Raw genomic sequence first — 20983 nt, 5'->3', positions numbered from 1 at the left:
GCTTTCTGTCTTTCAGTTATACCATCTTCAGAATGGAGATAATGTTTAGAGCTTTCGTAGAGAAGAATTCAATGAGTCAATATATGGCAAGTGTTTGCAACAGCTCTACCTAAATATAAGCATTATCCAAAGTGAAAATTTTGTTATCCAAGAATTCTGTGTCCAGTCAAGTTGCAGATATAAAGGACATCTTCATGTGCAAAACTCCTCAGCAAGTGTACAACTCACTTACCCCTCCTGGGAAACTAAAACATTAATCAAAGTGAAGAATGTAAAAAAAGAGAAGTCAAGGCACTAAAAAAATGGAAGTCATCATTGAAACTATCATCAAAGGTAATGTATAAGTAGCTTAATGAAAATGTTATAATTTACTCATACAATAAAATATATAAAATAAAATGCTCAATGAACAAAAATTAGGACTATAAAAAAGTTTATTCCCAATCTTATTAAGAGAAAACAAGTAATATTCACTCTTTAGCTAAATCATTAACATAAAATAGGCATTTTCATTTAAAGATAATGAAATTTTCATTTAAAGGTAATAAAAATGAGTTATTTACCCTCTAAATCACTTGAGGAAAAAGCTGAGGTTAAAAACAAATAAACAAAGAAAAACAAGAAAAAGAAAAGGAAAGCAGGGGATTGCAAATATTATAGAACATAAAACAAAATGAGAGAGACAAGAAAAATCTTGTCAGTTATGACAATAAACGTAAATGTATGAATCTTGCCTATTAAAACATCAAGTCTATGTATGTGTCAATGAAAACAATGAATGATAATACCATTGCAGGATGCTGTTTGAAAAACAGAAATATACACACCTAAAGCCAAAACAACACAGGAAATTTAAAAATCAATGAATCATCAAGGCTACATTAAAAACAAGAAGAAAAACAAAGAACTGAAATATTTGTATTAGACAAAGCAGAATCCAAGGGAAAATTATTTAAAGATACAGTAGGAAATATTTTATATAGAATATATATATATGAATTTATAATTTATTATGAGAATACTTTATACTTTTAATATACTAAAATGCCATACACAAAGAAAACAAATAAATTTCATAAAAGATATCAATATAATTATTTGTCATAAATAAAGTATGTGAAAATGTATGCTTTAAAAAAATTTAATAAGTATAATATCATCATGTTAATAATATTAATTAAATGCATGTATATATATACAAGGACTCCCCTGGTGGCTCAGGCATAAAGAATCTGCCTGCAATGCAGGAAACTTGTGTTTGATCAGGAGACATGGGTTCAATCCCTGGGTTGGAAAGATCCCTCAAGGAAAAAAATAGTGACCCACTCCAGTATTCTTGCCTGGGAAATCCCATGGACAGAGGAGCCTTGCAGGCTACAGTCCATGGGGTGGCGAAAGAGTCAGATGCGACTTGGTGACTAAACAGCAAACAAAACATATATACAACATTATAACCATGGAAAATAAACTTTCTCAAATTCTATGAAACATTTACAAAAATAAAGTGACTTGCTTTAAACTTTGGAGAAACAAATGATCCACAAGCAAAATAAACTCTTCCAATACAAGTGAAAACAGGAGAGCTTCCTAATTAGTTATTATCAATTAACATCAAATTCTAACAAAGATTAAAAAGAAAAAACTATAAATATATTTTACTTACAAATATGAACACACAAATTATAAATAAAAACCAACAAATCAATTTATCAGCTTACACCATAACCAACTTGGCCTTTTCTGAAAACACAAGGATGATTTCATATTTAGAAATCAATTCATATTTAAGATGCAATATACATAACTCAATAAAAATCCTATACAATAAAATGTTAAAATGTATTCAGTAAAACCAAATAAACATTACTGGCTTTAAAAATTTTCTTTGATAGAGTAATTAACAGGATACTTATTGGTAAAATGCTAGAGAAATTACCATGAAAGTCAAGAAAGAAACAAGGACATCTATTACTATCCCAACAATTAACGTTATTTTGGAAGTCTGGAACAATGCAAAAATAAATAGAAATGAGAAGATGTCCAAAAAAATCAGATATAAATTACTAATGTTTGTAACTAGTAAAGAATTGTTTGACTAAAACAGCAAGATAATTAGATGTGTGAAAGAAATTAGAACTAATGATAAATTTTAGTAAAACAGTCATATGTCAAATACATAACAAACAATGTCTTAGACAATATTGTCAAAACAGTAACCACAACAAAATACTCTGGACGAATTTCACAAGCCAAAAACAGTATTTATATGGAGAAAATGTTAACCTTACAAAAGGGATTTAAAAAAAATATTGTGTTCTAGGGTGAAGAAAACAACTACAACAATAAAATTAGTTAACATTTTTTTTTTGAGTACTTCCCACAAGCCAGACTCTCCTGAACACTTATAAGTATTACCTCATTTAATCCTCATAAAAATCCCTTGAGGCAATTCAATAATTATTTCCATTTTTAAAATGAGTAAACAGCTTTTTCAAGTGCACACAAAACATTCACCAAAATAACTCATATTTTGAGGCATAAAAGTCAAATCTTACTAATTTTGAAAGAATTGAAATTATAAACCAAGCATGTTCTGTGACCAAAACAGAATTAAACTACAAATAAATAACTGAGAGCCATCTGAAAAATTCCCAAACATTTCAAAATTAAGCAGCATACTTCTAAATAACTCAGAGATCAAAACAGGAGTCACACAAAAAAAGTAGAAAATATTTTGAATTGGATAAAAATGAAAACACAATATATCCAAATGTGTGGGATTCAGCTAAACCAGGGCTTAGGGGAAAATACATAGCATTAAAACAAGAAAGTTCTCAAAATATTTAAGCTTCCACCTTAAGAAACTAGAAATTGAAGAGCAAGTTAAACCTAAAGCAAGCAGACAGAAAAGATAATAAAGAACAAAAATCAATAAACTTGAAAACAGAACAAAAGAAAAGAAAATGATCAAAGCTAGTTTTTTGAAAACACCAATAAAATTGATAGACTTCTAGCCAGAACGATCAGTGAACAAAAAAGGAAGAAATTAACTACAGCAGAAATGAAAGAGGAGACATTACAGATCCTGGAGAAGTTAAAAGGACAGTAAGGGAATATTATGAGCAATTTTGTGCACACAAATTCAAAAACTTATATGAAATGGAAAAGTTCCTTGAAAGAAACAAATTACCGAAACTCACTGGAGAAGAAGAAATAGATAATTTAAATAAGTAGAACTGGAAATGGAAAGACCCGGATACAACCCCATAGACTGTAGCCTGCCAGGCTGCTCTGTCCATGGGATTTTCCAGGCAAGAATACTGGAGTGGGTTGCCATTTTCTTCTCTAGGGAATCTTCCCAAGCCAGGGATCAAACTCGTGTCTTTTGTGTCTCCTGCATTAGCAGGCAGATTCTTTACCATTGTGCCATCTGGGAAGCCCTTAGGAGCTACAGACACTTCTAAAAACACCTTAGCAACTGAAAGAACTCCTCCTTCCTGGTTTAATAAAGATGTTTTCTCTTTTACCTAAAGGCAAGCCTCCTATTTCAGCTGAGATTCTATCCTTGCCCAGGGAACCCAGTTCTCCTCTTAGATAATGGGACTTGCCCCCCATTATCTTGCCCTCAGAAGAAAGCAAATGTAGAAGAAGGAGATATGGGTTTACAATTAGTAGAATAACTGCCAAACTTTGGGGGAAATGTGAGAACATGTTTATGACAATAAGGATTGATGGTATTCAATTAAGGAGAAAGAAATATCATTTTTAGATCAGGCTGAATTTATGGTTATAGCTGAATTGATTAGAGATTCTGAATTTAATCCTCTCATTTAGGCATATGGGGCTGAATAATGAATACTTGGACTCAGGACTGGGCTGTACCAAACAAGTTGAAATTTCTTGGTATAATAAAAAGGAAGAAATTCTAAGATAGAGATAATATGAGTGAATGGGGCTTATTATATGTTACCACTCACCAACCTATAACCAAGGGGTCACATTCTATCACTAAGAAGTTAAATCATTAATTTAGGGGATCATAATGGACTTTTTTTTTTTCAATGAAAGAGGCTAAACAGCAAAAATCTGAACACAAGGCATGTAGTAAAGACATTTATTTTATAAAACTTTTGTTCCAATTATACAGTATACATATATATATACTCTTATGTGTGTATGTGTATATGTGAACATGCATTTATGCATTTTTGTTTAGGATGTAAAATTTCATTATATCTTACTGAGTGTCATGGTCAAAAATATTTGACAGCCAATGTTCTGGTTTGTTATAGATGACCTGATACACACAAGTTAGCGGCAGCAGGAAGCAATTCTTCCTAAAGCTGAGCTTCACACTAGAGAGTTCTAAAAGACAATGAAAGAGACGATATTTCATTAGTGATATCTTGCTGTGTTTTTAACCTGGGTAAAGATGACTTGAAGGAAGGAACTATAGCAATTCATAAGTAGTGACACGAGGAGAACATAATGGCCAGGACTGGGTGACAAGAATACAAGTGAGTCCCAGAGTTGGCTGGAACAAGAGATCTCAATCAACAAAAAGGAGAGTTCTGCTACAGGAGGAGGAAAGGAAGAGTGCATGGGAAGGGAAGACTGAATGATCCTTCCCCGTGTGATCAGCAAACTCAGCTGTAAAACCTAGTGAAAGAGAACAAAGTAGGTAGAACCACTAAAAGCACTGAGGGTTTACATCCCTGTCTAACGAATCACCCCGACCACTCAATGTGCTGACTTTCTGGAAATCACCCAACATTTATCCCACTTTCATACACCGCTAACGGAAGAGCCAAAGGATGCATCCCCAGAAAGCAAATTGGAAATTTATATCCAAAATCATAAATTATACAAATCTTTGCTCTATTAATCTCAAAGAAAAAAATCAAACTTATTCACAGGATGCAATAAGGAAAAAAAATGAAAACCAACCCTGTCTACTGGTAACTGTTGCTACCAACTAAGTGGTGAGTTTCCTCTACTGTGAATTTCACAGAATATCAGCATCTGATGAGGATTCTCTATGACAAGAGATCATGTGTGGTGGAAATAAAAATACAGATAATGTGAAAGTGAAAGTGAAGTCGCTCAGTCGTGCCCGACTCTTTGTGACCCCATGGACTGTAGCCTAACAGGCTCCTCAGTCCCTGGAATTTTCCAGGCAAGAGTACTAGAGTGGGTTGCCATTTCCTTCTCCAGGGGATCTTCCCAACCCAGGGATCAAACCCAGGTCTCCCACACTGCAGGCAGACGCTTTACCATCTGAGCCACCAGGAGGCAAAGACAATGTACAGCCCCCCAAATGATGGAGCTTCCCCTGACCCAGCTAACATGAATAGCTATCGTTTCTTCTGCAAAAACAATTCTTTTTGTTCATTGTTCATCCTGCCTCTGCCATAAAGATTATCAATAAGATAACCAATCAGGGAATTACCTCCACATCCTGTAATTGCCCAACCCAAAATAGAACACAATTTTTTGAACTGTCCTCAACATCATCTAATCCAAATTCAAATCTTATAATAAGCCACCTTTGTGTGTCACATGCTGTTTTTGCTCTTTAGTCGCTTCAGTCATATCCTACTCTAAGTGATCTCATGGACTGTAACCCACGAAGCTCCTCTGTCCATGGAATTTCCCAGGCAAGAATACTGGAGTGGGTTGCTATTAGGGATCAAACTCGCATCTCCTGTTTGGCAAGCAGATTCTTTTACCACTGAGTCACCTGTTACATGTTAGTACCATTCAAGCTGCAGAAAAGGGAAGTTGTTTCATTGAAATAGAAGCCTTGGGGTGTTAGGGATTAATTCTCTCACAGAACCCTGTTGAAATGGCTCCAATAATAAATCATATTATTTAGCTTAATAACAATCCTAGGAAAAAAGAACAATTATTATCATTCCTATCTTACAGACAGAGAAAGGCCAGGAAGCACAGACTGGCCAGGTAGTCTAAGATCTAAGGATCTGAACCCAAGTAGTCTATTGTAGAGATGTTTCATCACAGAAGTTATTTGGCTTCCACGAAAATGCTATCACAAGCTATTTAGTTACCTAAAGTCAAAACCTGGTTTCATACTGTCATTACCCTGACCTTCTGCAGCCAGTCAGAGCTCCACTGAAGGCAAACATCGCTTCCCTCCAAACTCCTCTTTCCATTCCCATTGCCATTCTGCAAGTTCAAGTCCTCATTGTCTCTCGTTGAACTGCAACAATGTCTAAACTGCAGTACTTACCTCTGGTCATCTCCTCCTATAATCAAACTCTTAAAGGATAATGTTCCTAAATATAGCTCTGCTTTGCAACTCCTTGCTGATAAGTAGAGAATGAGAGATAGATGATAGATAGATAGATAGATAGATTTTTTTTTAATTAAACTTGAGAATTTGGCATTTATATTCTTCCAAGAGTCGGCAGCTGTGGTCCACTTTTCCAAACTCATTTCCCATGACCTTCCCATGTTTCAGATAAATAAATCATTCTTAATTTCCTGAACAAGTCCTGAATTTTCCCATCCTTATGCCTTTGTTCAATTGTCTCTGTTCAGCCCACATCTCCAGATTTCCAAATTTCATCCATGCTTTATTCAACTTAATGTCATTTATTCTTCAGCATTTAGTAAAAAAAACAATGAAAAAAGGATTATCGTTTTTACTACTATCCCTTTCCAGTCTGCACTACACTCCTGCTCTCACAGCAGAGAGACTAATTTCATCTTCCTTTATGTTTCTATGTTACTTTGCCTTTGTTTATTTACAGGAGTTATCACATTCTGCCTTATGCAGTAGTTTGTTTTTTTTTTTTACTTCATTTTCCTACTAGGTTATCAGGTTCTTGAAAAAACAAAACATCTTATTCATCTTTGATTCATGTCATGAAGAATAAAATAATTATCATTTCATGAATTGGACGACATAAACATTCACATCAGCAAACACAACACTGTTTTGTGGCCATGTCTCTCCTGTAAGTCTGTGTTTTGTTGCTGAGATTTCAGAGATTGGTGGGAGAGGCTGTATGAGTTTTTTTTAATACTCTGAGATAGCATTTGGAATAGAGACGCACCCAAAAAAGAATCTAATTTTTCCTTTCTCCAGGAACAATCGTTAAAAGTTATTCAAAACTTTGACTGTATTCAGGTGATACTACTTCTCTTCTTGTTCCCTTGGCCACTGGCGTTTGTGGGCTAGACCCACCATCACCCAGTGGGAGCACCCCTGAGGCATGGCTGACACGCCCGCCATATGTATATGCCTTTGTTTCTGACACCAGTTTCTGGTCTAAAGGATTCTAGTCCATGAAGCAGAATGGTGTTCAGTCTACCCAGCTGTCACAAACCATACAGAAGTCACACAGAAAGGATGGCTGGTGGCCACTTTCTTCAGCTGAGTGCAGGGAAGGGCACTACTGGTGCCAGTGGGCTGGGAATGTGGTATGCACATCGGCAGACTTGATAGACTCCACTCCAGTTCAAAACACTTAAAATAATTATTTGATTCCCCCAAAGCTCATCTCCCTAGAAGGAGGTCATTAGCAGTGTGAGAAAGAAACTTATTTCTCAAATTTCTCTGTAATTTCTAGTATGTCTTTTTTTTTTTTTAAAACCTTTAGATTTGGGTTTTTTAAATAATAAATGCACTAAAAATAAAATGTGGGCAATAAGGAGATGTTTCCAAAGGGGATAACACTAGTTCCTTCTCTGCCCCTCATTGTTTCTGAAAAAGCAAGAAGTCAAGAGAGTTGTCAGAAAAACAAGAGGGTGTGGTTGGAATTAGCCATATAATTGGACATCATGTAGGGCTGGCTTGCCTAACATATACTCGGAATTACCTTGTGTTCTACCAAGTCCCCGAGGCCCCAGAAAAGGGACCTATGAAGGAAATTCAGAAAAGAGCAACAAAATGTTTGACAAGCTGTGAGGCTGACTTACGAGGCACAATATGGGACCTAAGTATCATGTGGGTGGGCATAACAGTTCACTTAGCGCAGTGAATGTCTGTGAGCTTACAGAGAACGTGCTCACTGAGGAAAGGGGAGAGACGGAGTTGTGCTGTGGGTGACAGCAGTCCCAGCCTTTTACTGGTTTCATTTTTAATATGGGATTCTGTGCTTTACATTTCTCTTGCCTGCTACAGAAACCAGTGCCAGTATATTTTACATCTTTTATCATAATAAAAAAGATAAAACAACAACAATGTAAGCCTTTATAAAATGCAGGAAGTTCTCTATATGTATTCTCTAAATGTAGGAGCACTGACTGGTAAGTCATAAAAATAAAAATCCATTAACAGAGAAGGAGAAAGGAGTCTCTGGTGCCACATCTAGGATAAGGGAAAGGGAGGAGAGAAAGAAATGAAAGCGGAAAAGTTAAATAAACACAGTCCTTGCACCTTCTAACCCAGTGGAGTTGTCATCTTGGTTGGCTGCCAAGATTTATGAGAAGTGTCTATTACAGTTTCTCCTAACTTCCCCAGGGGCTTCCCTGGTGGCTCACGTGGTAAAGAACCTGTCTGCAATGCAGGAGACCCAGGTTCCATCCCTGGGTCAGGCAGATCCCCTGGAGAAGGAAACAGCAACCTACTCTAGTATTCTTGCCTGGAGAATTCCATGGACAGAGGAGCCTGGGCTAAAGTCCACGGTGTCACAAAGAGTCAGACATGACTGAGCAACTCACACTTTTACTTTAACTTCCCCAGCAACTCAGCTGACACATGGTTTATTTCAAACAAGGGATCATCAGCCTGTGTGCCATCCTTTAGACGCTGCGTGCCAAGAAAGACTTAAGAAAAGGTGCGTGTCAGGGGCAGACGGGTAATGACTGATAAGACCAACACAGCCTCTACTGATGCCAAGAAACAAACGGCCTCTACCTCTTTCTTACCTCCTCGTATGCAAAACAGTGACAAATGACAAAACTTTAAGTGAGGCTAGCAGTGTCTCAAAAGGTCCTAAACCAACTGATCACGTACCTGTCCCTGAAGTAGATGCTGGGAATATTATGGAGAATATGACCTGCTCCCTGTCCGCAAAGGCTCCCAGGCGGGAGAGGGAGATAGATACAGAAACAGGCACATCATTATTACTCAATAAGTTAAGAGATATAAGAGAAAAGCAAGAGATGCTGGGCCTTCAGAGAGGATGAAATCTCTCCTAGCAAGGAGGAGTCCAGAGACGTTATTCTGAAGGTGGCCACGCAGGACCTGACATGTTGTCATCAGATGGATCCACTCTCAATTGCCAGCTGTTTTCATGCAGAGGTCCTTAACCAGGAGCATCTATCTCCTGCATCTATGTCTGTATCTAGGAGATTACAGACTGGACATTCCTTCTCTGGTGACAGGATCATAATGTAAGAGATTAGGGAGAACTTAAGGATGACACTTTTCTTAAATGTTAGAAGCTGGTCCGTGGTGGGACAGACAGAAGCTGACACAAAGAGAAGGAAAATTTAGATAGAAGGATGGAGTCCTCATAGCTCCAAGGACCTGACCTTAGTTGTCTCTGAGGTTGAGCAGCACCGTTTCCACGTCGTTTTTATGTGAAATACCACAGGCTCTGCCTAATAAATTTGTCTTTCTGAAACTAGCTCGTTTGGTTTTTATCACCTGCAGCAATCAAGAGACTGTGTGAACTGTAACACACATTAGCAATGACTTGACATCCTCCTTGTCTCACAGTTAAATTTCTCTTCTCAACCTCCCCCTTTCCAAGAAGAGTCAACCCAATCTTAGTGCTGCCAATTTCTCCTTCTTCTGTCAATTCATACATTGAAAATTTAGCCAGTATTCCTGCCTCCTGGTTAGCTATACTCCTACTGGTTCCATATCAAGGTTTCCCAAAGCCAGTTCCCATTTCCAAGTATTCAATACATTGAAATGTTGTCTACCAAGAGCCTTCACCAGAAAATCCAACTTGAGTGGGTTGAGGGTGGGGGTCCAAGAATCCATATTTTTCATATACAATGGAATATTACTCAGCCATAAAGATAATGAAATCACTCCATGTGTAGCAGCATGGATGGACCTAGAGATTATTGTATCAAGTGAAGCAAGCCAGATAGCGACAGACAGATGCCATTTGATATTGTTTAAATGTGAACTCTACAAGAAAAAAATGACACAGATGAACTTATATCCAAAGCAGAGACTCACAGACACAGAAGACAAACTTACGGTTACCAAAGGGAGAGGGGGTGGGGGTGGATAAATTAGGAGGCTAGGATTGACATTTATACACTACTACGTATAAAACAGCTAAACAACAAAGACCTACCGTATAACACAAGCAACTATACTTAACATCTTGTGATAACCTATAAAGGAAAAGAATATGAAAGATAGTATGTATATATATATATATATATAATGTGTATATATATGGAAATGTATGTATAAATACATATAAATATATACATACATATGGCTGAATCACTTTGTTGTACACTTGAAGCTATCACAACATTGTAAACTGACTATACTTCAATTTTTAAAAATCCTTATGAACAAAAATATACCTCTTTCAAAATACACCCTGGTTAATTCTGATGTACAACCAGGTGGAAGCATTGCTGTGCCAGATGACTCACGAAGCCCATCAACTTGAAGAGTGTACTGAGTGTCCCCGACGTGGCACAAAGTAAAGGTTCAGCCTCTCACCAAGCTTTCCTAATCAGTCTGCATTTCCTCAAAGAAAGCGGAACTCATGGAGGCTCAGAAGTAGGTAATAGCAGTCTTAAGCTGTTCAGAGAACTACTCTGAAGGGGCTGGGGATGATTTCATCCTGGGAGGTAGGTGTGGCAGGGGGCAGACTGCCTTTGATTTCCTTCATGCTGGAGATGGATGATGTAGAGGAAATTTGCTTCCTTTCAAAGCCTAAAGTTCCATCACAAACCAGTATAATTTTCCTGAAAAGTGGCTTTGCAACAGGGCTACCCCAAAGGAGGTGGACACGGTGATCCCAGAGGCAGCAGCAAAGCTGAAATACAGGACAGAGATTTTAAGAAAACTGTCTAACACTGTCACCTTTGGGGCAAACTGTTCTTTCTCATGAGAGATGACAAGAGTTTCCCAGCAGTCATTTTTTGAATTTTTTGAAAGTAGGTGCCAGGTGGAAGAAGGATTTGATGTGCTGGAATGCCAGCTCAGGAAAGGAAGTATCTTTCCCAGTCCTTCCTTAATTTGCTGAGGTTTTGACAGGGCCTGAGCTGAAGCCATCTTAAACACCCTCACAGGCTCTTATATTCTGACAGATGCCCTTTCATGGGAGGCACGATACCACAGGTGGTTCAAGGTTTTTCTCTATAAGAAAGGACATTTTTTATGTCCCTCAGGCTCTCATATTTTCATTCTATTATGTTTTACTTGTATTTCTACCAAACCTGCAGATTTGGGGGTTTAAGAATCAGCAGGGCTTGAAATGATTAGTCAAAAGAACTCTACCTTAGGACTTCCGTAGTGGTTCAGTGGCTAACTCTCTGGGGCCGGGGCTTTGAACCCTGGTCCCTGGGAACTAGATCCCACATGCCGCAATGTAAGATACCGCAAGCTGCACCTAAGATCTGTTTCAGCCAAATAAATACAAATTAACAACAACAACAACAAAAACTTTGCCTTTTGGCAAATAGCATCCCCCATCCTAACTCTAAGACTTACATTTTCTGCCCACCCCCGCACCCCCGCCCCGCACTTTCTCCCTTCTCTGTTTCCCCCTTTCCTCCCTCCCCCCTCCCCAGCTCTCCACACTCAGAGCGAGCGTGCCCTAAACTGTGACAAACTTGCATGTGCTTCCTTTATGACTAAACTCCTGGGCCTCTCGCCAACCCCCCACAGATGGTCGCAAACATCAGACACCCCTTTAGGGGAGCCCCACGTTTGCAACCCGGCTGGAAACCGCCAGGCGGAGAAGCGTGATGGGGAGTGGCGGTGTCTTAGTCCTGGGGGAAGGCGCAGCCGCTTCCAGGAGGAAACGGGCGTTTCCTTCCCACGCGCTCGGCGAGCTCTGGGTCCTGGCCCCGGGCCTCCACCCAGCCCCGCCCGGAGCTCTGGGAAAAGCCAGTCGCCACACACAGGCACACGCAGGCCCGGGGGCCGCGCCCAAAGGAGAGCGGCACCCACAGCCAATTGCTATGGCAACCCCGGGGTTCGTTCCATTCCCACCCCGCCGGTCCCCCCGCCTCCTGCCTGAGCTGCAGCCAACCGGCTTGTGCGCGTCCCAGGAGCGCGCTATAAAACCTGCGCTGTGGCGCTGGCCCGGGGCGAGCCCGACCTGGAGCGGGGCGAGCGGAGCCAATCTCCGACCTGGAAAAGGCCTATGAGAGCGACAGGGGAAAGCCTGAACATGCAGGGTGCGCAGAGCTCGAGTCTCGATCTGCCCAAGCAGTGCCTCTGCCTGGCTTTCCTGCTCCTCCATCTCCTGGGACAGGTGAGTGGCGCACTCACCAGGTGCCTCTGGTCACTTTCTGAGCAAAGCCCCGGCTCGATCCCTGGCTCACTGGACTTTCCAGCGACCCTGATGAGAAGTTTCTCCTTCTGGTCTTTCCCGCCCGCAGGTCGCTGCGGCTGAGCGTTGCCCCTCCTCTTGCCCGGCCACGTGCCCCCCAAAGCCGCCGACCTGCGCCCCCGGGGTTAGAGCGGTGCTGGACGACTGCTCCTGCTGCCTGGTCTGCGCTCGCCAGCGCGGCGAGAGCTGCTCGGTGCTGCTGCCGTGCGAGGAGAGCCGCGGCCTCTTCTGTGACCGCAGAGCGGACCCCAGCGCCCAGACTGGCATCTGCATGGGTAAACCTGCCCCCATCCCGCCACCTGACCTCCTGTCTCTCGATAGCGGAGCTGTCCCCTCTTTCCTCTCCTCTTCTCTTTGTTCCCAGAGGGTGATGCGCAAATACTAATAGTGATGCCTTAGTTGATGTTTATGGAGCGCCTGTGCCAGGGATGGTCTGGGGTCGCGTGGGGTTTGGAGGAGAGCCAGAAGCTCGAAGGAAACCTGCCCTCCCGTGGAGGTGAGAAGCGTTGGTCACTTGCCTCCCTAGAGAAGAATCCAAATAGACTGGGAGCAGAGCAGAGTTAAGGGCCAGTGAAGTCATTTCCTATCCACATTTCCAGGGGACGCTTGGGGGGTGATGGAAACTTGGGCTTACTCACAGGCTCAGAGTTCCCCCAGCTGTAGCCATTCACGTTTGTTTTCACACCTGTCATTGTCCCATTTGAGCCAAAGCAGCCCCTACTCTCCTGGGACCTATGGAACCCCTCTATGAGTTGTGAGTAAAATCAAGCTGGTGAAACTCAATCAGTTGGGGATCAGTTTCCCACCTGGTGCACCATTTAGTTGGAGGCTGTCCCCACCTCCCTGGATGAGGGGGCTTGGGATAGTCTTTTAGCTTCTTTTCTAAACTAGCAATGATTTATTGCGCTGGAATGCTAAAGAATCTGAAGCCCTTCCCAGTCTGTCCAGTTAACCTGTTTGGAGACTGAAGTGCTCTGTTTTCCTTTTTAATTCTGAGCTCCTGAATAGGAGAATCTGAGGAGGTTCTTGCAAAACGACCTTTTCATTGGGAGCAAAAGCTGTGGGACCTTGGGAGTGTCACTTCATGGTTTGGCCCCTCTTCCTTCATCAGTAACATGAGTGTCAGGACTGGGTGGTCTTGAGTGTCTCTTCTTCCTCTGGGAAGCTCCATGAGGACATCTCTCTACTGGTGACAGATCAGCAACCAGATGCCTTCAACTAGAGAAAGAATGAATTGGGGTTTGGAACATGTGCTGTGCATCTTCTATAGCTTCTCCAGTGCATCCTGTTCTTTTTTTTTTTCCTCTCCCCTTCCCTCTCTGCTCTTCTTCCCCAAGACTCTTCACCACCCCATTAATAATCACTGTAGCCCACCAAGCTCCTCTGTCCATGGGATTTCCCAGGCAAGAGTACTGGAGGGGGGTAGCCATTTCCTTCTCCAGGGGACCTTCCCGACCCAGGGATCGAACTCAGATCTCCTGCATTGCAGGCAGGTGTTTTAATGTCTGAGCCACCAGGGAAGCCCCTTCCCTCTCTGGTCTTCTTCCCCATGATTCTAGCGGTAGAAGGAGACAACTGTGTGTTCGATGGAGTCATCTACCAGAGTGGGGAGACCTTCCAGCCAAGTTGCAAATACCAGTGCGCCTGCCAAGATGGACAGGTTGGCTGTGTGCCCCGCTGTGAAGAGGACTTGCTACTGCCCCAGCCCGACTGCCCAGCTCCCAGAAAAGTTAAAGTGCCGGGGGAGTGCTGTGAAAAGTGGATCTGTGACTCCAAAGAGACGGGGACGTTAGGGGGCCTCCAGACCCTTCCAGGTGAGAAATTCAACATACCTGAATTTAACAGCCCCAGCACAGGAGGAAATGCAGGCAGGAAGGACGTGTGCTCTCTGGGATTTGCAGTGAGAAACCGGCTTCAGTTTCTGGCCATTCATTCGTGGAGTCCAGCTGGCCCACGGAGATTAGACACATCACGTGTGGGAATCCCAGCCAAGTTATGGAAGTATGCACACAGCCTCTCCTGAAGAAGAGTCATGTTCAGTCGTTCTTTTGAGTCATAGGAGTAATTTTTGTAGTCTTATTACATGACTACTATTTATATTTTAGTCTGTCTCACTTGACCCTTGTTAACATTGCAAAGGTATGTTTTGGAAACTTTATGCAAAACACACAATTGATATAGCTTCTATATTTATGGCTAGAGTCAATTTATGTGAGTCACTCAGTCATGTCCAACTCTTTGCAGCCCCATGGACTGTAGCTCTCCAGGCTCCTCTGTCCATGGAATTCTCCAGCCAAGACTATGGGAGCGGTTAGCCATTCCCTTCCCCAGGGGATCTTCCCAACCCAGGGATTGAACCCAGGTTTCCCACATGGCAGGAAGATTTTTTACCATGTGAGCCAATGGGGAAGGCTATCAATTCAAGGGGAATGCCTTTTAGGTCATGCGAAGGGCCTGGTGACAGCTCTTTCTTCTCCGGATTCTGTCAACTACCTATGCACTCTTAAGACTATCTCCCCTAAGGAATGCCATCCCTGCACAAGTGTCACAGAGAAATGCCACCTTTCTAGATGCTGCAGGAAGGATCAAGTGACACTTTAGGATCTTTGTTTGCTTTTCCTTTTGCTTTGGCTCATAAAGGAGATGATTTTTTTTTTTTTTTTGGAAGAGCAAAAATTCAAGATCCAGTAGAGAATATTTTAGAAGCCATTAGTCAGCCAGATTATTTACACTGGCAGGACACAGAAATTTACAGTCTTTCTGAAGTGAGGAATTATCAGCCATGCCTTACAGATAGGAAAATCGCCATGTAAGGGAGGAGATGTGCCCAGCATATTAAGGCCAGCATATTAAGTGTTGAGACTGAACTGTCTGAAAGTGACTGTATCCCACAACCCAGACAACCAGTTGCACCTCCCTAAGGCAGAGTTTTACTTTCATCACTATTTTGAGTTGGTTGGTTCTACTTTCTCATCCAATTACAATTTTTAACTGATCATCTTTCTAGACAAAAATCATATGTTGAAATCATGTGATTTCAGTACAGTTTATGGAATGGTTGTTGATGCTATACAGTGCTATATTCTTAAAACTACTAAGCTTCTCAAAGACAGGTTCTCCTAAACGTCTCATGAACAAATTGGACAGTCATTCTACAAAGATTTCTTGAAGGTCAACTGTGTGCTAGGCATTGTGCCACCTGTTTGGGGCTTATAAATACAGAGTTCCAGTCTGTCCCCTGAAAGCACCTGAGTTGAGCAGGTACCCGATTGGATGAGATGCTTTTTCTAATGACGGTTGAAAGGACCACTCTGCCATCCCCATGTTTCACTCAATAGTGCTGTCTTTTTTCCAAAATCCCATAGCCTACAGGACAGAAGCCACTCTAGGAGTTGCAGTCTCAGACTCAAGTATCAACTGCATCGAACAGACCACAGAGTGGAGTGCATGTTCCAAGAGCTGTGGCATGGGTTTTTCCACCCGAGTCACCAACAGGAATCCTCACTGTGAAATGGTGAAGCAGACCCGGCTCTGCATGGTGCGGCCCTGTGACCAAGAGCACAGGCAGCCAACAGACAAGGTACAAGCCTGGGGGAAGCCTCCCGTGACAGAGGAGGTGGCCTTGCTCATTGGGCCCTGTGCCTTAGCAAGTCTCTGTGATGTTAGTTGACTCTGCAGTCAGCTCCAGTAGAGGATAGAGGAGTTTACCCTTTTTTTTTTTTTTTCTCTCTCTCTCTTTAATGCATTGAAATATCCTAAGGAACTCACAGCAGGTAAAGAGGGAGAGGTCAGGAACGTCCCGGTGGTCCAGTGGTTAAGACTCCATGCTTCCATTACAGGGGGCACGGATTCAATCCCGGGTCAGGGAACTAAGATCTACATGCCACGTGGTGCCACCAAAAAAGAAAAAAGAGGGAGAGGTTGGACAACTCCAATACTGTCCCCAATTGAGACAAGTCTGGCAAATCTCATTTCATCCTGGAAAAACACAGTTACTCAGTGATCAAGCATGCTTGATTTTAGAGAGGTCATTTCTGAGGCCAGTTGTCTTCACCCTTTAGGTTTAGTCTGAAAGGAGCAACAGAGTAGGGACCACATCTGCCTTCCAAATCCTTCCGTCCTCCACATCCTACCCGGAATGTACTGTGTGCTTGATAAACAACTGTGGATGAATAAATGAATGGGTGTCTGGGAATTATTTTCAGTCTTTCAAAAAGCCTAGTGCCACCAGTACATTTGCCAGGAAGAAGTGATACGTGCCAAATAAAATAGCACATTGTTTTCCTTTTTTTGCTGGAATGATATCAAATCAGTGTGTTAATGCTGAGCAGAAGGCATGCAGTTCAGAAGCTCTCATTGGTTCCTGATGACATCACAGTCCTTGTTAGCAGACCCCGAGATCAGATAAATGCAATACTCAAATGAAACTAGTTGATGGACCCTTGTACAAACCTAAAGCCAAAATAAAACAGTCCCTAGCAATGAAAGATTTACATATCTCTCCACTGAGGCAATATCATCTCATGCTTAAGAGTACAACTCTGGAGCCAGACAGCCTGACTTTAAATCCTGGCTTCTCATATTAGCTGTGGGACTTGGGTGATTTTCTTAACCTTTAAGCCTCAGTTCCTTCCCTTACATAACAGAGACATTAACAGTAGCTACAGTTCCTTACACAGAGTTGTCATGAAGATTAAATTCTATGAATCTGCAAAGTGCTGGGCATAGATTGCTGCCCTGGCTCTCAGATGCTCAGCTGAGTCTGACTCTTTGCGACCCATGGACTGTAGCCCACTGGGTTCCTCTGTCCGTGGGATTCTCTAAGAATACTGGAGTGGGTTGCCATTTCCTCCTCTAGGGAATCTTCCCTACCCAGGGATTGAACTCTGGGGCTCTTACATCTCCTGCACTGCAGGTGGATTCTTTACCACTAGCGCCACCTGGGAAGCATAGATTACCGTATTAATATACATATCATTACTTGATATTAACTATTATTTCTGTTATTGGTAAAATAAGAGTCTCTAGTGGTTGCATTGTTATACGGCTACTTAACTCTCTGACTTTTTAAGATCCATTCTAACTTTATGCTTCTTCTACTAGTTTAGAAAGAACACCTAGAAAAACCTTCCTGTCTGTTTCTGTCCCTTCATCTCTCTCTCTCTCTCTCACTCAGTCACACACACACAAATGCTGCAGACCTTGTGCCTTTTGGTTTATATTGGCAAAAACATACACTAAGTATTAAATATCAACAAAGAAAAAGCAAGAGCCTTTAAGTACTGTCAAGAACATAGTACTTTATTCCATAAGGTTTTTCCATGCCATGGCTTTAACATTTTGCTTTTTCTACTGTTTCTTTTTCCAGAATTTATAGTTTTTCTTATAAAAAATATAATATTGCACCCAGTTTAATATTATGAGATATTATATTTAAGATATTTATTTATAGTGTGTATATATATATATTTCATTAGAAGTCCAGAAATGTGCTCAGAATCTAGGGAAATGCTAGCTCAATAATCATTACTTCCTTGTCACTGAAAGATTCTTAAATATGAAACAGTGCTTCTGTAAGTGTGGTCCCCAGACCAGCAGCATCATCTAAGAACTTTTTAGAATTGCAAATTACAGGGATCCACATCAGATCTACTGAATCAAAACCCTGGGTTTAAGACCCAACAATGTGTGTTTTAGCAATGTTTAGTACATTTTCATGCACTCTTAGAGCTTTAGAGCTACTGATTTTAGAGAATTCCAAGTCTCATCACTCCACGATTTATGGACTGTGCCTAAAAAGGTGAAAAGCAGTGGAGAATTGTGACAAATTAGGCGAAGAAATCTAGGTGGGAAATTAACATATAATCGGTGTCTTACTGCATTATCAGTATTGGGGTTCTTCATCAGTAATTACTAATGGAATGTTGAATAAGTTCCCTACTTACCATGCCTTCATGGAAAATAACCTTTAATCCCACTGTCTTAAACTTTCTTGAGGTCACAGTGTAATATCAGCAGAAAAAATGAGCTTTGTGTCAGACAAATTCAGTTACTAGTTGTCTTCTGATCACTTCAGCCTTCTGAGACTCCATTTACTCATCTATAAAACTTGGACAATTGCTCTTTACATGAATAATTGCTCCTTGTATGAGTGAATGTTGCTAATAAGGTTAAGTGAGTTAATGTCTGAAAAAATCTGAAACATTAGTAGGCTTGCAGTGATGCCATATTTATTCCATTTCTCTTTATAACACCTAAAGAATGTATCGGACTAAAACTAACGCTAGTTTTCTTATGATGGCTTGAAAAAGAAACTTTCTTTATCATGTATATGCATTCTAGGTAGGAAGGCAGATGAATACAGGAAGCAGTTAAGAACTGTACCTGTCTGAAGGGCAAAGAATTTCCCAGAATCTCTTGGTTTATGTATCATGGCCCAGAACTTTGCCACAAGCTCCCAGATATTCTGGGGGAAGCAATACTTGTAGTGGACCACACTGCTAGAACAAAATTAACATTCTGTGAGCAAAGAAGAAAGAGCAACAGATATTGGGTAGGCAACTAGCAAGTTATTCCATATGCCTAAATGGGTCTCTCAGAGGAAAGATGGCCATTTCATGCATGTCTCCTTTTCTTTCTTAGAAAGGAAAAAAGTGTCTCCGTAGCATCAAGTCAATCAAAGCCATCCACCTGCAGTTTGAGAACTGCACAAGCCTGAACACCTACAAGCCCAGGTTCTGTGGGATTTGTAGCGATGGCCGATGCTGCACTCCCCACAACACCAAAACCATCCAGGTGGAGTTCCAGTGCTCCCCAGGGCAGATCCTCAAGAAGCCAGTGATGGTCATCGGGACCTGCACCTGTCACAACAACTGTCCTCACAGCAACTCGTCTTTCCTCTAAGACTTAAAGCCAAACACCAGCGGAGGGAAGATGTAACGTGTCCCTTGAGAATCCCACCTGCAGAGGCAAACTGCAGCCACCCACCATCAAATGAATATAAGAAAGATTACGAAGAATTATTATCCTCCTCTGAGTCTCATGTATTTTCTGTGGTCAAATAAGGTCAGTTATATCTGTCTTTGTTTTCATGAAGGATATGATTAACTGTAAACCTGGAATCAAGGTAAGCTCAGGAGAGTACTTAGGGATGACTTTTTCTTTTACATGTTTACTACACACATTTACTACACATTTACTACATGTGAAAACTTCTATAAATTTCAGAAATCAGATACAGATCTTCCTGTGTAAACAGTATCATATTGTGCTCATCTTGTTATACACTTGTGAAATTTCAAGAAAAGGTCACTGTAATGAATGACATGGTGAAGTCCAAGGTCATACTGAGAGTATTGCCATATAAATATTTCACCATAGATTGAGGATTGACCTAAGGGTTCTCTGTGGAGCACTCTTTTTCAGTGACTCAACTCTGAACTTCAAATTCTGAGATCTGATGAAACATATAGTTCTCCAACTTGAAATCTGTTTTCTGTCTACATGGAAAACAAGCTATATCTACACAAATGGAAGCTTATTAATTAAGTGCACTGGTGTCGTAAACTGGCTCCATTTCAGACAAGTTGACTCCTTTCCAAAAGAAAGAAGCTAAACAGAAAACTACCCCTTATGCAGAGATGACCAGCCTCTATCAGCCCTCGGACATTTGTATGTGTCTGGAGGTTCCTGGGGATCACTAGTTTTTTAATTCAGAAGAAGCAGAACACATCAGCAGGGTTCCTCTTACCTTACTAATGAATAAACTGAGGCCCAAAGCACCTGATTACAACTTTTGGTAACTTTCAAATATGCTGGTAGTGGAATTTTGAAAAAGAAAAACAAAATCAACATGACTGCAGTGGCGAGATACCGCAAACTCCATGGGGGTTCAGAATTATTGTACAGATGCCCCAAACTTATCCTTGGGTCTTAGTTAGGCAAACTCATGAACAAGATATATGCATCTACATACATTTATCTAACTTGTCAGGCTATAAGATAGACTGCAAACTTAAATGTATACATCCTTCTATTGTCACCCTATGTGTTCAGCTTTTCTCCTTTAAAGTATTTATATAAATATAAATTATACATTTTAAAAAATATTCTTTTTTACTTTCGCTACTTGTTGGACATTACTAAATAAACATTATCTTATCAAAGTGTGACTCTGCTATTAGTTTTGTGCTTCTGAGTTGTTTATTGAGAGTATAAATTAAATTAAAATTTACTAATTAAATCAGATAACAAGTGACAGCATCTATTGAAAGCAAAGTGGATACTTTTAGATGAACTTAACATTTCTGGTCAGAAGGAAAACAAAAGACCGTTGTTAATTTGGTGATCTCTATTGCCAAGGCCTCAGATATTCTCCACTCTTTTTACTCAATCCAATATCTAGAACCCTGATATTTTTTTCTGGACAGCCTTTGAGATACCTCCATATATTAAAAATTGAACTTGTGGTT

General features: G+C 40.9%; 1 protein-coding gene across 1 annotated transcript; it reads left to right on the top strand.

Annotated features, from left to right (window-relative positions):
- Positions 1 to 12211: 12211 nt before the first annotated feature.
- On the top strand, positions 12212 to 20683 carry CCN3 (cellular communication network factor 3). The gene is made up of 5 exons (NM_001102382.2): positions 12212 to 12434; positions 12562 to 12787; positions 14072 to 14326; positions 15878 to 16092; positions 19155 to 20683. The coding sequence occupies exons 1-5, from the start codon at positions 12351 to 12353 to the stop codon at positions 19413 to 19415; spliced, it is 1041 nt and encodes a 346-aa protein (NP_001095852.1). The 5' UTR covers positions 12212 to 12350; the 3' UTR covers positions 19416 to 20683.
- The last annotated feature ends 300 nt before the right edge of the window (positions 20684 to 20983 follow it).

The sequence above is a fragment of the Bos taurus genome, chromosome 14 (assembly GCF_002263795.3).
Source record: "Bos taurus isolate L1 Dominette 01449 registration number 42190680 breed Hereford chromosome 14, ARS-UCD2.0, whole genome shotgun sequence".
NCBI lineage: Eukaryota > Metazoa > Chordata > Mammalia > Artiodactyla > Bovidae > Bos > Bos taurus.
This window is presented reverse-complemented; position numbering and strand designations above follow the sequence as displayed.

Bases quoted from the DNA above. Each gene is read 5' to 3' on its own strand.
- CCN3 (NM_001102382.2), top strand. From the start codon at position 12,351: ATGCAGGGTGCGCAGAGCTCGAGTCTCGATCTGCCCAAGCAGTGCCTC. The intron at 14,327-15,877 runs GTGAGAAATTCA...AAAATCCCATAG, and splicing joins GGGCCTCCAGACCCTTCCAG to CCTACAGGACAGAAGCCACT. The intron at 16,093-19,154 runs GTACAAGCCTGG...TTTCTTTCTTAG, and splicing joins ACAGGCAGCCAACAGACAAG to AAAGGAAAAAAGTGTCTCCG.